The sequence below is a fragment of the Copadichromis virginalis genome, linkage group LG19 (assembly GCF_057382275.1).
Source record: "Copadichromis virginalis isolate Kocher_CV1m ecotype Utaka linkage group LG19, C_Virginalis_male_GT1.1, whole genome shotgun sequence".
Lineage (NCBI taxonomy): Eukaryota > Metazoa > Chordata > Actinopteri > Cichliformes > Cichlidae > Copadichromis > Copadichromis virginalis.
In genome coordinates, this window is record NC_140636.1 from 29,852,631 (window position 1) to 29,867,923 (window position 15,293).

General features: G+C 38.4%; 2 protein-coding genes across 3 annotated transcripts; both read right to left on the reverse strand.

Moving 5' to 3' along the window:
- Positions 1-3,545: 3,545 nt before the first annotated feature.
- Positions 3,546-6,337, reverse strand: LOC146686411 (procathepsin L-like). Its single transcript, XM_085442109.1, has 9 exons — positions 6,203-6,337; positions 5,824-5,928; positions 5,443-5,585; positions 5,110-5,307; positions 4,828-5,019; positions 4,282-4,447; positions 4,066-4,171; positions 3,787-3,890; positions 3,546-3,615 (listed from the first exon to the last, which is right to left on the reverse strand). The coding sequence occupies exons 2-8, from the start codon at positions 5,921-5,923 to the stop codon at positions 3,791-3,793; spliced, it is 1,005 nt and encodes a 334-aa protein (XP_085298235.1). The 5' UTR covers positions 5,924-5,928; positions 6,203-6,337; the 3' UTR covers positions 3,546-3,615; positions 3,787-3,790.
- A 2,570-nt stretch (positions 6,338-8,907) lies between these two features.
- On the reverse strand, positions 8,908-11,660 carry LOC146686412 (procathepsin L-like). Of its 2 annotated transcripts, none has more exons than XM_085441197.1 (9): positions 11,567-11,660; positions 11,188-11,321; positions 10,807-10,949; positions 10,468-10,671; positions 10,186-10,377; positions 9,700-9,865; positions 9,484-9,589; positions 9,255-9,358; positions 8,908-9,084 (listed from the first exon to the last, which is right to left on the reverse strand). In XM_085441197.1, the coding sequence occupies exons 2-8, from the start codon at positions 11,285-11,287 to the stop codon at positions 9,259-9,261; spliced, it is 1,011 nt and encodes a 336-aa protein (XP_085297323.1). In that variant the 5' UTR covers positions 11,288-11,321; positions 11,567-11,660; the 3' UTR covers positions 8,908-9,084; positions 9,255-9,258. The 2 variants fall into 2 exon arrangements, with proteins under 2 accessions (XP_085297323.1, XP_085297324.1); XM_085441198.1 differs by having other exon boundaries at positions 11,188-11,292; positions 11,567-11,650.
- Between the last annotated feature and the right edge of the window lie 3,633 nt (positions 11,661-15,293).

Below are 15,293 nucleotides of genomic sequence, written 5' to 3' on the forward strand. Positions count from 1 at the left end.
GTCTTCTTTGGTCTTCAATAGTTTTTGCAAATCTCTTAGCTGTGTTTGGAATTATGGAAAAAAACAGTCCCAGACCTAAATTTTGCTGTTTCTCTCTCCTGCTGGTCTATGTACAAACAATATTTTCACTCAGTTGCTAAAAAGCCATATAAGCAGCCAATATCTGAGTCCACATTTCAGACTTCTTTAACAACAAAAAGGATTTTGAAGTATTTAAGGCAGCTGAAAGTAGTCCAGGATGAAATGTGTTAGCTTGTCATTGAGCAATATTCTCAGCCATCTTCGAGTGTCTGAAAATCAATGAATAAGATAAAGTAAAACAATGCAAGCAAATCCCCTCTCACAAATTTATAGTTAAACACAAGGGTATGTAAACAGAATCTACAACATGGAACACAATTAATCTGCAATCTTAATAATAAAGTTGTTTATTTAACAAACCAGATAAGGCCAGGTGGTTGACTGGAGCTCATAGAGAAAAATCTAAAGAACTGAAGCAGATAAATGTGTAACTATACTTTTAAGTGTCTGTGTAGATTCTCAGTTATCCAGGTGTTGGTAGTATTGATCTCTTGAAATGAATTGTCAGAATTGAGGAAGGGTGATCTGGTGGAGGAATATTGATATCAGTCAGCATTTCTTATGAGAGAAATATGTGAGGTTTTCAAATATTACAGGCAACTGTTGTTGTTTTGATGGCACTTTTATTTTTTGTGTTACATGCTGTTGAAATGTCAATTCAATGAGTAACCACACTTCAAAACCAAGCACTCCTTGAGCTGGTCCAAAGGTCTGTAGTGAAGAAGCGGAGAGCTGGAGCTCGGCACTCCCTGGTGTTTCATTTTTCCTGTGAGATCTGAACTGTTTCAAAAAGTCTACGCACCTTCATGTAGCGGGTGGCTAAACCTTTTTAACATGTATGTATCGCACCACACTGTAGACTACCCTAGATGTATAGGAAAAGGCTATATGCTGGCCAAAAACATTCCCTCAGTCAGTTCTCCTTTTTGCAGAACTGCAATCATCAGTACTCAGCAGCGATGTGGCAGTGTCATGGTGTGGCTGAAAGCGAAAGGTGACAAATGCAAATACACTACCCCACTGCAAAATCTCCAGTGTTCAATTGACACTAGAAAAGTGTTTTTATGTGTCCACTCTTTTGAGTGTTAAATTAACACTGACAGTGTTATATTTTAACAGTAACTTAGTCAGTGTTAAAGATTAACAGTGACTAACGTTAGCAGTGTTGATTTTCTAACACTGAAAAATTACTAGCATTTTTATTTATTTTCCAATTGACCACTGGAGATTTTGCAGTTCACTAGCACGCAGATACTAGACGCGTCACACCACTCTGGACTCGAGCAGCAAGGTCAAGTTCACTAAATTAATAAACTTGAGTTGTTATAATGCTTATAAAACTTTAGCTCTATATCAAGGTTTATTTAACTTGTACATTCTTTTCTCTGTCCTTAACTTCATTTAATTAATGAATCTGAGATAAACTCCAGACTAAGAAAGAGTCCAGTCCGTTAGTCGAACCTCTGCTACAGGAGGAACAATACAGTTCTCGTCCTGGTCATGGAACACCGGACCAGCTCTTTATCCTCTTAAGGATACTTGCAGGTGCATGGGAGTTTGCCCAACCAAGTCTACATGTGCTTTTTGGACTCGAAGGCATTCGACCATGTCCCTCGGAGTGTCCTGTGGGAGGTGCTTCAGGAGTATGGGGTGTCTTGCCCATTGCTACGGGCCATTCGATTCTTGTACAACCATTGCAGGAGCTTGGTCCACATAGCTGACAATAAGTCAGACTCGTTTCCGGTGGGTGAGGGAGTCTGCCAGGGCTTCCCTTTGTCACCGATCCTGTTTGTAATTTTTATGGACTTTCTAGGCCTAGCCAAGTGGCGGAAGGCTTTCACTTGGGTGGTCTCAGAATCTCATCTCTGCTTTTTGCAGATGATGTGGATCTGTTGGCTTCAACAGGCGATGGCCTCCAGCTCGCACTGGGACAGTTCACAGAGTGTGAAGAGGTGGGAATGAGAATCAGCACCTCCATGTCTGAGGCCATGGTCCTCAGCCAGAAAAGGGTGGAGTGCCCACTCTGGGTCAGGGACGAGTTCCTGCTCCAAGTGGAGGAGTTTAAGTATATTGGGGTCTTGTTCACGAGTGACGGGAAAAGGGAGTGTAATAGAAAATTTTATTATTTACATTTAAAGTATTAAAGTGCTTATGCATATGCTTAGTTGTGACATTGTAGCTGACTGTTCAGTGAAAGTTTCTAAAACTAAATGAACTTATTTCAGCCACAGCAGCTGGAGAAGACAACTCCCTCTACAGGCACTAATAACGCCAAGGGTACAAAACAGCATACCTATTGTTCCATTAGGTTTCATAGCGAGGCTCGTGATGTGTGTGGTATGATCGGTTTGTAACTTCCTCCCTCTTCCTTGGAATGCATAAAGGAGTGAGAGCACCACTTGTGGTCAGCCAAGTAGCTTAGAGTCTGCAGAAGTTTTTTTTTACACACACAATGAAAATGTGTTCATAATCGAGTTGGCGCTCCGTATTTTGAGGGTAAAGAGCTTCGTTCAAGCGTTACTGTCTGGATTGATATATTGCCGGATGACGTAGAGTGCAGAGGGGTTTTTTTTGCAGCATGCTTACACATACACATGATGATGATGATGATGATGATGATAATAATAATAATAATAATAAGAAGAAGAAGAAGAAGAAGAATACATTTTATTTAAAAGCACCCAGACAAGCTGGAGGAGGTGGAAGGGGAAAGGGAGGTCTGGGCTCCCTTTCCCCTGCTGCCCCTGCGACCCGGCCCCGGATAAGCGGAAGAAGACGGCTGGATGGATGGAGATAAATTTTCACCAACTACAGAATGCCCAAGAAAGTAAAGCTGTTTCTGAAAAGATAAAGCAAGAAATGTTATTTAAAATAAAAAAAGATCAAAACAAGATCAAAGACAGGAGAAACCAGAGAGGAGAATGTAATTTTTTTGCTTCTAAACACTATGGATGCAGCCTGTATAAAGGGGATGATCTGATTGTTATGGTTTTCTCTCTAAGTTCACGGGATGTTTACTGATTTGGCTATTTGGAAGTATATAAATATATCTGAATTAACTTGAACAGTATGTTACAGAACAGTGTGAGTGCAATGAAGGCCCACCAGGAGCCACACTGTTTCTGAGGAGGAGCTGGTGCTGTGGTGTCCATGAGCTGATGCTGGATGGCATGTGATCAGTTGGTTAGCTGAGCTGTATGCTAGATTAAGGCTACCAGACTTCACACACTTTCTGTATGATTTAAAATTGTGTGGCGGGACAAAAAAAAATCCCACTGAGGTTGAATATCTCTGTCTGGATAAACCACTGAATGGTTACAAAGCCAAACACCCCCAACAAAGAGAAACGCACAAACAAATGTTTAAATCACTGTGAAATATTTTATTTATTTATATTTATTTACAATTTTTATATAAGTTTCTATTAAACATAAACCAGGGCAAAGGGTGACTCTTTACCCTAAAAAAAATGAAATAATAAAAATAAAATTAATGTTGATTACATGCCACTGATCTCCGCCTCACTGAGGAAACCTGCAAATGTAATCAATCAGTCAATAAACTGTGGGATGCACAAATATTTTTATATTAATCTGTGCACATGATCATAGGTTTGATATGTTTAAAAGGAATTGTTAATGAAATTGTTAAAAAAAAAAATCTTAGTAGAGCTAGAAAGAAAAAGTAGTTTAAGTTTCTTCTGACCTCTTCAGACCAGAGGGTAGCTTGCTGCAGTAGCAATCCCACACTGGTTGGATTTGTTCCTGCTCATCTTAATGTATCCCTTGTCTCCCCATTCAAGACCCCAGCTGCAGAAAGAAACAAATTAATAAACATTTAGCAGATTAATATGTAACTGAATGAAGAGACATATTAATCTACATGTATAAGATGCCTTTATTCAGTTGTGTATCAGCCCTCAGTAACTATTAGAAGAAGTCAAGAACATGAATTAAAATATGAGCATCACATGAAATCATTTACCTGTTCTTGACCAGCCAGTAGTCATTTCCGTCCTCAGTACCATAACCCACAGCCAGCACACCATGGTCCAACTCTGAGCTGCTGCACTGGGGCTCATTGTACACTCCTAGAAATACATATAATTTAGACTGAGAGGTTTAAAAATCAATAAGCAAATCTTCACATTTCTTTCTCTATATAAGATTTTTATTTGGCTCTTTCAAAACAGTGTTTTACCTGATTCGTAGAATTGGAATGACATCTGAGAAGCATCAATGCCCACAGAAATGGGTCCGATGGTGGCCACAGCCTCCTTCAGGGCGTCTTCATCGCCTTGACTCACATCAGTATAGCCGGTGGATGTGGCTCCAATATTATCAGGATTATAACGGCATTTACCATTCTAGTCGAGAAAAAAATATGCAAATTATTCACTCACACATTTTCCAAGTATATTGCAAAGATATAAGAGATCAGAGCATTTACCAAGTACTATAGTTTTAAATATAGATTTAAAACTAGTCAATAAACTGGACTTGAACAGATTTGCTGAGCCACTAGATATATAGTGTTTTTCCACAAGGTGGCAGTAAAGTACACCAGTTGCTTGCAAGTCTATCATGAATAATTGTCTTTTCATCTCCAACTCTGTCATTTGTCAAGATAATGACAGTCAAGATATGAACAATTTCAAATGTACTTTCAAAGATTATGATTTAGAATTTTTTCGTTTATTATGATAACCTGTCAAGAAGATTATTGTCCACTCTCCTCTTTTATTACCTCGGCCTCATAAGGGTAGGACTCCTCAGTGTCAATCCCTCCATTTTCTTGGATGTACTGGAAGGCGTAGTCCATCAGCCCTCCCATGCAGCCCATGTTGCCATAGTCTCCCGAGCAGTCGACCAGCTGCTGCTCGCTCAGAGACACCAGCTTTCCTGTCTTCCTGAAGTGCTGACCCTCCAGTGAGCCAGTCTGCAACAAGCGTCAGTCAGTTTGAAGCCAACAGTCGAGCAAAGTTTCCTGCTTTACAATAATAGAGAAGACTACGTTATATGTACTCACTGCACTGAAGGCCCAGCAGGAGCCACACTGCTTCTGATCCTTGACATCAGTGACATATCCCTTATCCCTCCAGTCAACAGTGTCGGGCAGATCAGTACCTTCAGGTAGTGTGAAGAAGGTAGAGCCACGGCGAGGCAGAGAAGCATTGAAGGAGTGAAGGCAGCCCTGGGAAATCACTCGCTTGTACTCTTCATTTTCCTGATGAAGAAGAACATAATTCTGGGCTTATTGGGTTGTTATCCAAAATGCTATTCTCTGTGTCGTTCTCTGCTAATTGCAGTGAAAAATGCTGATGACCTACACATAAAAACCTAAACAGACATACAAACATACCATGTCAGCAAAGTAGGTCATGCCGAGGCGGTAGGACTTCAAACCCTGGTCTGCCAAGATGTTGTGTACAAGCACAAATTTGCGGTTGTTGAGCCAGATCTGCCTCCGGTGAGCCTCCTCTGATGGAGAGTGGTAGGATCTTTCTGCCATTTTGAAAAAACAATTGTCAGAAAGAGAATGAAGGAACCAGGATGAATCCTTAAATATTAACAATCTAATTTCCAGTAAGAGATTTTCCTTTATTCTAGTCTTATAATGTTTTACAAGCATGTGAGCGTGAGCAAGGCCAAATTTAAGGGTTCCTTTAAGACCACGAAACATGATGAATATCATTTGACAAAAAGCTCAAACAAATAGGAGAGGAAGAGTCTGCTGTCTCACCAAACTTGAGTTTCCAGGCATGAAACTCCAGATCTTCCAGAGAGATGCTGGCACAGCTGGCCACAGCCAGAACAGCAGCAACAACAAGCAGCAACTTCATCTTGACTGGACACAAGCAGAAAAAGACACAGATCCTGTGTGGTGTGCAGAAAACCAGACAGATTGTTTCTGATGCCTGTCACATCAGCTTTAAAATACTCTCTATCGTGATGTTGGATGTCACTTCCACACTACCACAGTATCCGCTCTACGTCCTGGTTTCTTTAACTTTCTGTTTCATCTCTCCTTTCTATTCTTTCTCAAATGAATGACTCTTTCATCATTCTGTCACTAAAAAGTGTAGTCTGTGTGTGCAGTCGTCTGTGCTGTAGCTACTCACCTGGCTCGATGTCAGTGTACGTGCTGAAGACTGAGGTAGAAGCACCTGTGGGTGTTGTAGAGCTGTCTGAGGAGTTCTTATATAGCCAGCTACAGTTATGACTACAGTATTCCAGTCAGGTGGCTGTCAGCAGGTCACAAAAAATATGGCACATGAAAGTCAATCATTGAAACAGACAAAGGTGGAGTTATACATTAAGAGGAGGATCGCACGATGACACTGTTTTGAGGAAATATTTTAGTCAACCTCAGCAAAAACACTGAACATTACTGTCATGAATCCTGTTTACTGCTTTTTTCTTTGGTTTTATGGGTGTTTTTGAGGGCATGATCAGTTTTGGTTTAGTCATATGGATTCACGTTCAACAAACACCATATGTCTGTATGTGTTATTGTAATCTGTTTCCCACCACAAAGAGATGGGAAGTCTCCAAAACGAACAACAGCAGAACAAAAACAAAGCAGACGTACAGAAACAACACAGCGTGTGTGCTAATGTGTCATCCACCTGCGAGCTGAAACCTTAAGAAGAAACAGATTACATCATTCTGGAAAATATGCAAAGTCCTCATAGAGGTGCTTTTATTTCTTGAAATTGTAGGTGGCACCTCAGCTAACACCCACTCAGTGAATGTTGTTTAATGAGTTACATGAATGATCAGGATTTATTTGAAGTGTTACCCCATCTTTTTTCTTCTTTAAGAAACTGAAATGATGTATTGTCTTCATATGTACGCATATAACCTCTCGTAGACTGATTAAAGTCTCTAAATTTTCCCACAAATATGGATTTTCTGTCCCCTCTTTAACTCATGATTTTTTCCTCATCACCCCATACCAGTAGAGGCAGTCTGACATCACTGACTGAGTGTAGTTCTGTTGAAGATTTCTTCCTGATAACAGGTAGGCATCCAGGCAACTGCTGGCACACAGCTGAAAGAGTTTATTTGCATTTCCAACTTTGCTATTTAGGGAAATAACAATAGTCAGTTGTTACAAAGACCTGTAAAGTCAAAGATTGTGATTGGGGATTTTTCTCTATGGATGGATGGATGAGATAAACTTTTTTGGTTATTTGGAAGTACATAAATATATCTGAATTAACTTGAACAGTATGTTACAGAACAGTGTGAGTGCACTGAAGGCCCACCAGGAGCCACACTGTTTCTGAGGAGGAGCTGGTGCTGTGGTGTCCATGAGCTGATGTTGGATGGCATGTGATCAGTTGGTTAGCTGAGCTGTTTGCTAGATTAAGGCTACCAGACTTCACACACTACCTAAAAATTCTTCCTTGCTTGCTTACACTTCATTACTGAGTTCCTATACGTTTACATTTGCCAGTCAAATCATCTTTCACTTTTGCATCTTTATTTTTTAGTGCTTTTGATGAATGATTCAGACTCACAACCTTTCAAAAGGCACAAAATACTAAAAATAAAAACAGTAAAACTGTAAATGGAAACATTAAGCAAGAAATGTTACTTTAAAAAAATAAGTTCAAACACAGAGGAAACCACAACGGAGACATTTCTCTACAAAATGAAGTTCCCACTTCTGAAACTTCTTGCCCACAGCTGTTATTTTTCACCTTAGGTTTGCAAGCCAAATGTCAAAGAAGCAGCCAGTATGTGAGGGTGCATCTCATTCCACATTTCAGACTTTTCTAGTTCGTTTTGAATTAATTAGCCCAGCTTAAAGTAATTTATGTCAGCTGAAGCTCAGCTAATGTGGCCAAAGAACCATGAATAAAATTAAGCAAGAATCAGTATAACATTAAACGCCCCTTTCACATATTTTGAGAAAATCATAATTGATTGTAAAACACATAAGTTCTGAGTGAGGTGAAGCAAACAGACGCTACTTTTGTGTAATCTTTAGAAAAAATACAAATACATAATTTGAGATAATGATCAAGTATTCTTTCTGTCAGGTACATAACTTCATCCAGATAAGTTGTTGTTTGCTTGTTTGTTTGTTTTTTAACTGGTATACTACATGCTTATTTGTTTGTTTTTTATAGAAATTCATAAAGTCTACCAAACTAAACTTCTGTCTATAAACTGTTGGACAAAGACACAATTTCTATAGATTTGCTGCTGCACATCACCGCAATAACTTTTAAATCAGCCATATTTCAGCTTTAATTCGGTGGTTTGGCAAAGATTTTAATTAACGTAAGCACCTGTTAATTAAATTTTAATTACGTGTTTATGAATTAGCTGCATCAAACTGGCTGAAAGTATTAGCTATATTTATACATAGACCTTATTTACAAGCATTCATTCTGTTTAGGAATAAACTAAGTCATAAATGCAGCCTAAAGATCAGACGATCTGTCTGACTTTGTTTGTTCCATCATTTGCACCAACATCTCTTTAGGTCCTATCTTGAAATTACAATGAAAGGTTTAAAAAAAACAAGGCCGCACTTGCCACAAAACAAAACTGTTTGTCACTGACTTCTCTAATTACTTTTGAGGCTCTAATGAAGAACTATGTATAAAAATGACTATAATAAAGTAAAATGTTTGTTAAACCTGCTGAACTAAAGTTGAAGGTCTGCACTTCAGTCGCATCTGAACTGTATGATTTAAAATTGTGTGGTAGGACAAAAAAAATCCCACTGAGGTTGAATATCTCTGTCTGGATAAACCACTGAATGGTTACAAAGCCAAACACCCCCAACAAAGAGAAACACACAAACAAATGTTTAAATCACTGTGAAATATTTTATTTATTTATATTTATTTACAATTTTATATACCTTTCTATTAAACATAAACCAGGGCAAAGGGTGACTCTTTACCCTGAAAAAAAAAATGAAATAATAAAAATAAAATTAATGTTGATTACATGCCACTGATCTCCGCCTCACTGAGGAAACCTGCAAATGTAATCAATCAGTCAATAAACTGTGGGATGCACAAATATTTTTATATTAATCTGTGCACATGATCATAGGTTTGATATGTTTAAAAGGAATTGTTAATGAAATTGTTAAAAAAAAAATCTTAGTAGAGCTAGAAAGAAAAAGTAGTTTAAGTTTCTTCTGACCTCTTCAGACCAGAGGGTAGCTTGCTGCAGTAGCAATCCCACACTGGTTGGATTTGTTCCTGCTCATCTTAATGTATCCCTTGTCTCCCCATTCAAGACCCCAGCTGCAGAAAGAAACAAATTAATAAACATTTAGCAGATATAATATGTAACCGAATGTAGCGACGTAATAATCTACATGTATTACCTCTCAGTAACTATTAGAACGAGCATCAATCAAGTTATTTACCTGTTCTTGACCAGCCAGTAGTCATTTCCGTCCTCAGTACCATAACCCACAGCCAGCACACCATGGTCCAACTGTAAGCTGCTGCACTGGGGCTCATTGTACACTCCTAGAAATACATATCATTTAGACTGAGAGGTTTAAAAATAAATAAATAAATCTTCACATTTCTTTCTCTATATAAGATTTTTATTTGGCTCTTTCAACACAGTGTTTTACCTGATTCGTAGAATTGGAATGACATCTGAGAAGCATCAATGGCTACAGAAACGGGTCCGATGGTGGCCACAGCCTCTTTCAGGGCGTCTTCATCGCCTTTAGTCACATCAGTATAGCCGGTGGATGTGGCTCCAATATTATCAGGATTATAACGGCATTTTCCATCCTAGTCAAGAGAAAATTATCTACTGACACATTTTGCAAGTCGCTATTGTAAAAATATAAGAGATGAGAGCATTTACCAAGCGCTATAATTTTAAAGATAAATATAAAAGTAGTCAATAAATTGACCTTGATCAGATTTGCGTCACTAGATATATTTTTTCCACAAGGTGGCAGTAAAGTACACCAGTTGCTTGCAAGTCTATCATGAATAATTGTCTTTTCATCTCCAACTCTGTCATTTGTCAAGATAATGACAGTCAAGTGATGAACAATAACATTATAACATTATAATAAGCACATTATTCTCCACTCTTTTATTACCTCGGCCTCATAAGGGTAGGACTCCTCAGTGTCAATCCCTCCATTTGCTTGGATGTACTGGAAGGCGGAGTCCATCCAGCCTCCACCGCAGCCCTCATTGCCATAGTCTCCCGAGCAGTCGACCAGCTGCTGCTCGCTCAGAGACACCAGCTTTCCTGTCTTCCTGAAGTGCTGACCCTCCAGTGAGCCAGTCTGCAACAAGCGTCAGTCAGTTTGAAGCCAACAGTCGAGCAAAATTTCCTGCTTTACAATAATAGAGAAGACTACGTTATATGTACTCACTGCACTGAAGGCCCAGCAGGAGCCACACTGCTTCTGATCCTTGACATCAGTGACATATCCCTTATCTCTCCAGTCAACAGTGTCGGGCAGATCAGTACCTTCAGGTAGTCTAAGTCTGAAGAAGGTAGAGCCACGGCGAGGCAGAGAAGCATTGAAGGAGTGAAGGCAGCCCTGGGAAATCACTCGCTTGTACTCTTCATTTTCCTGATGAAGAAGAACATAATTCTGGGCTTATTGGGTTGTTATCCAAAATGCTATTCTCTGTGTCGTTCTCTGCTAATTGCAGTGAAAAATGCTGATGACCTACACATAAAAACCTAAACAGACATACAAACATACCATGTCAGCAAAGTAGGTCATGCCGAGGCGGTAGGACTTCAAACCCTGGTCTGCCAAGATGTTGTGTACAAGCACAAATTTGCGGTTGTTGAGCCAGATCTGCCTCCGGTGAGCCTCCTCTGATGGAGAGTGGTAGGATCTTTCTGCCATTTTGAAAAAACAATTGTCAGAAAGAGAATGAAGGAACCAGGATGAATCCTTAAATATTAACAATCTAATTTCCAGTAAGAGATTTTCCTTTATTCTAGTCTTATAATGTTTTACAAGCATGTGAGCGTGAGCAAGGCCAAATTTAAGGGTTCCTTTAAGACCACGAAACATGATGAATATCATTTGACAAAAAGCTCAAACAAATAGGAGAGGAAGAGTCTGCTGTCTCACCAAACTTGAGTTTCCAGGCATGAAACTCCAGATCTTCCAGAGAGATGCTGGCACAGCTGGCCACAGCCAGAACAGCAGCAACAACAAGCAGCAACTTCATCTTGACTGGACACAAGCAGAAAAAGACACAGATCCTGTGTGGTGTGCAGAAAACCAGACAGATTGTTTCTGATGCCTGTCACATCAGCTTTAAAATACTCTCTATTGTGATGTTGGATGTCACTTCCACACTACCACAGTATCCGCTCTACGTCCTGGTTTCTTTAACTTTCTGTTTCATCTCTCCTTTCTATTCTTTCTCAAATGAATGACTCTTTCATCATTCTGTTACTAAAAAGTGTAGTCTGTGTGTGCAGTAGTCTGTGCTGTAGCTACTCACCTGGCTCGATGTCAGTGTATGTGCTGAAGACTGAGGTAGAAGCACCTGTGGGTGTTGTAGAGGTGTCTGAGGAGTTCTTATATAGCCAGCTACAGTTATGACTACAGTATTCCAGTCAGGTGGCTGTCAGCAGGTCACAAAAAATATGGCACATGAAAGTCAATCACTGAAACAGACAAAGGTGGAGTTATACATTAAGAGGAGGATCGCACGATGACACTGTTTTGAGGAAATATTTTAGTCAACCTCAGCAAAAACACTGAACATTACTGTCATGAATCCTGTTTACTGCTTTTTCTTTGGTTTTTAGGTTTTTTTGAGGGCATGATCAGTTTTGGTTTAGTCATATGGATTCACGTTCAACAAACATCATATGTCTGTATGTGTTATTGTAATCTGTTTCCCACCACAAAGAGATGGGAAGTCTCCAAAACGAACAACAGCAGAAAAAACAAACAAACAAAAACAAAGCAGACATACAGAAACAACACAGCGTGTGTGCTAATGTGTCATCCACCTGCGGGCTGAAACCTTAAGAAGAAACAGATTACATCATTCTGGAAAATATGCAAAATCCTCATAGAGGTGCTTTTATTTCTTGAAATTGTAGGTGGCACCTCAGCTAACACCCACTCAGTGAATGTTGTTTAATGAGTTACATGAATGATCAGGATGTATTTGAAGTGTTACCCCATCTTTTTTCTTCTTTAAGAAACTGAAATGATGTATTGTCTTCATATGTACGCATATAACCTCTCGTAGACTGATTAAAGTCTCTAAATTTTCCCACAAATATGGAATTTTTGTCCCCTTTTGTCTGAAAGTTTTCTTAAGGTTTTGAGCTACGGTGCAAACAAGCACACAGCCACACACAACTTCCGATAAACTCTATTCTGAGTTTGATATTGTTTGATTTATGATTCATGCGGGTTTCCACTGACAGTTATTCAACACTTCCTTTCTGTTTCCACAAACACATCCTGTTTTTAAGCTTGACTGTAAGGCCTGATTTTCTGGGCAAATCCCACCCATCTTTATCAGTGCAAATACAAAAATGTGCATTTTGTCTTTAAATTCTTCCCTGTAAGTAAGATATCAGCCTTTTTTTTTACTGGCAATTTATCTTCTGTAACTGACGTCTGTCTGTCTGGCTGACTAGTGGTCACAAGGCTTTCAGTGTTACGATAGCCATAAAGAAGATGTGGAGTGGGTGGGAAACTAAGAACTAAGCAAAAGGTTTACAGATTTCAAGGAACTCTTATTTTAGTTTATGTCATGCATCTGACATCCCAACTGAAAGCACAGATATCAGTATTTTGTACACAAGATTGGGGTTATTTCTGTCAGAAAAGTGCAAATAGTTTGAATTCTAATACCTCTGGATCAATAAAAAAAAAAACAATATGCTGTTTTCTTTCTATGATAGAAATGCATAACTATTGCTACAGTGTAGCTTTGCAGTAGTATTATAATGCTTTATATATTTTCAGCAGTGGCTAATGTAAGGCATGAGAGGACAGTTCATTAGTGGTAGAAGAACACAGTTTTTGTTTCGTTTTTGTTTGTTTTTTCACTTAAGTGAAAGTAATACTACTCTGTAAAATATATTTAAAATTAAAGCCTGAAAGTCAAAATCCTCTAAAGTGAAAAAACCTATAATGTGTGAAAAAAAACAACTACAGCTGTTAGTATGGGAACCAGACAAATGTGTAGAGTCATGAAAACTATTCACAATAGACGATCGTAGACAAACATGAAGATTGTAATAGATAATAAAGTTATCTTTTTATTATTTTTTTTTATTATTAGGAAGGTTGATTTTATTGATTTTATGTGTTTAATTATTTTATTATAATAAATAAATGTCATTATTTTTTTCCTGGGGGGTGGCATGTCTCCCAGCTAGATAAATTAATCTCACATAGTATTAAAATGATTTGTTTTTATTGTGAAGTCCAGCAGAAGTGGTCAGGTGCAGCATAGCGTGGATGCATAACAAGTAACAGGTTCACCGTGAGTCAGCACAACAGCAATTACGAGGATGGAAGTTCACAAATCAAAGTTTGCACATTTTTGTCTGCTTGTTTCGGGGAAAATGTGGAAGTAAAGCATGTGAACATGTTATGGTAAATGGGTCTAGGGACTTATCTGGAAAAATTAAAAGTGAAGAAAAAAAGTTTTGTGTGTGTTTTGTGATTTCTGCTACCACTTGTTTATACTACATCACATGTGTTTCTTGCTTCATTTTTATTTGTCTCCTTTAGCTTGCACATGATGATTGTATCAGTTAGATATTAAAAGTTAAAACAGCAGGAAAGTCACATGTTTAAGAAATTCAGATGAGTAAAGCACAAAACTCAAGTTTACTGTGTTTTACACTCAGTAATCAGGTTATAAGATTCCAGTTTATTTAAAGCAGGGAGGATGACAGTTGATCACTGAGTGAATCATATGATTATTAAAATAAAAGTTGAAGATTTGGATCACAAACATGTAGTAAATCTGTATTTGTATATAATGTGCCATTTGACTCTAGAACCTGTATCATGTGACTACCACCAATGAGCCATCATGTGACTATTGTTTTGAATCTGGGTCAGCATAGGGTTTGTCTTATTATAAACTCTTACTGAAACCAATGCATAGTGCAAGTGAGGCAATCAGTGGTTCTCAGAAAGTGCTCAGTAATGTCGGCCACTAACCTTTGCTCCCATATGTTGAGATGTTGTCCTGAACATGTTGTTCTCAAATTTCTGTGCCATGTTTTTTACACATGATTATGTATTATTTTTTATTAACAGACAGTCTGTGCACATTTATGAAAATGTCTTTTCAGTGTAATGATTATATAGCTGGAGCAAATGCAAGGGGTTTGTTTTTTTTTTGCATTGGGCTCGTTAGTAGCTATTGATAAAGCTATATATAATCAACCAAGTAATCAACAGTGACCTCTGTACTAAGAGATAATACTGGTCAAATAGTTGTAAAAAATGAGCTAAAGTAGTTCTTGGTTTTGACAGTTGATCTGACAGGTGCTCTCCAGTAGTCACGGATAAATATGCAAAGCAATTTATTCGCTCAAAGAAGAAGCTCATGCTATTTTTTAATTCTTAATTTTGTGTTTTCATAGCTAGTTTTAGTTAGTGTTGCTGTAAAAGCGCCATAAACTGTGTCTTGGCTGCATTACAGCAGCTCAACCTGTTGTAAGTGTGCCCTGTAAAACCTTTATTTGTTGTTGGCTTTGCAGTGCTATAAACACACCAGGAGATGTCACTATTTCATTTGGAATATTTCAGTTTACTAACAAACATGGAAACCACCAAACCAAATCCACTTTCTGTTAGTAATAAAACTAACGAATCAGTAATTAATCAAATTAAGCTACAACTTTAGGTTAAATCAATTTTAATTTTAATCTTGGTATTATCCATAGTGAGTCAATTTATGCCTTCCTCATACAAACTACACTTGAATGTGCTGCTTCACATTATGTGGGATTTATTGACAGCCATGTACTGTAATGTGACAATATCTGTGGCTGCACACTTACTATGGATTAGATCCTGGAGGGTAAAAAAAAAAGAGGCTAGTGCCAGCAACAATACTAGCATGAAAAGGCTGTAAGGTGGTTGGAATGGGAAGCTGACAGGAAAGCTATCCCTGGTAAACTCTTTTAATTTTATTACTCTACATGTTTCCTCAGATTAAAGCCAATCACATAGTTGGC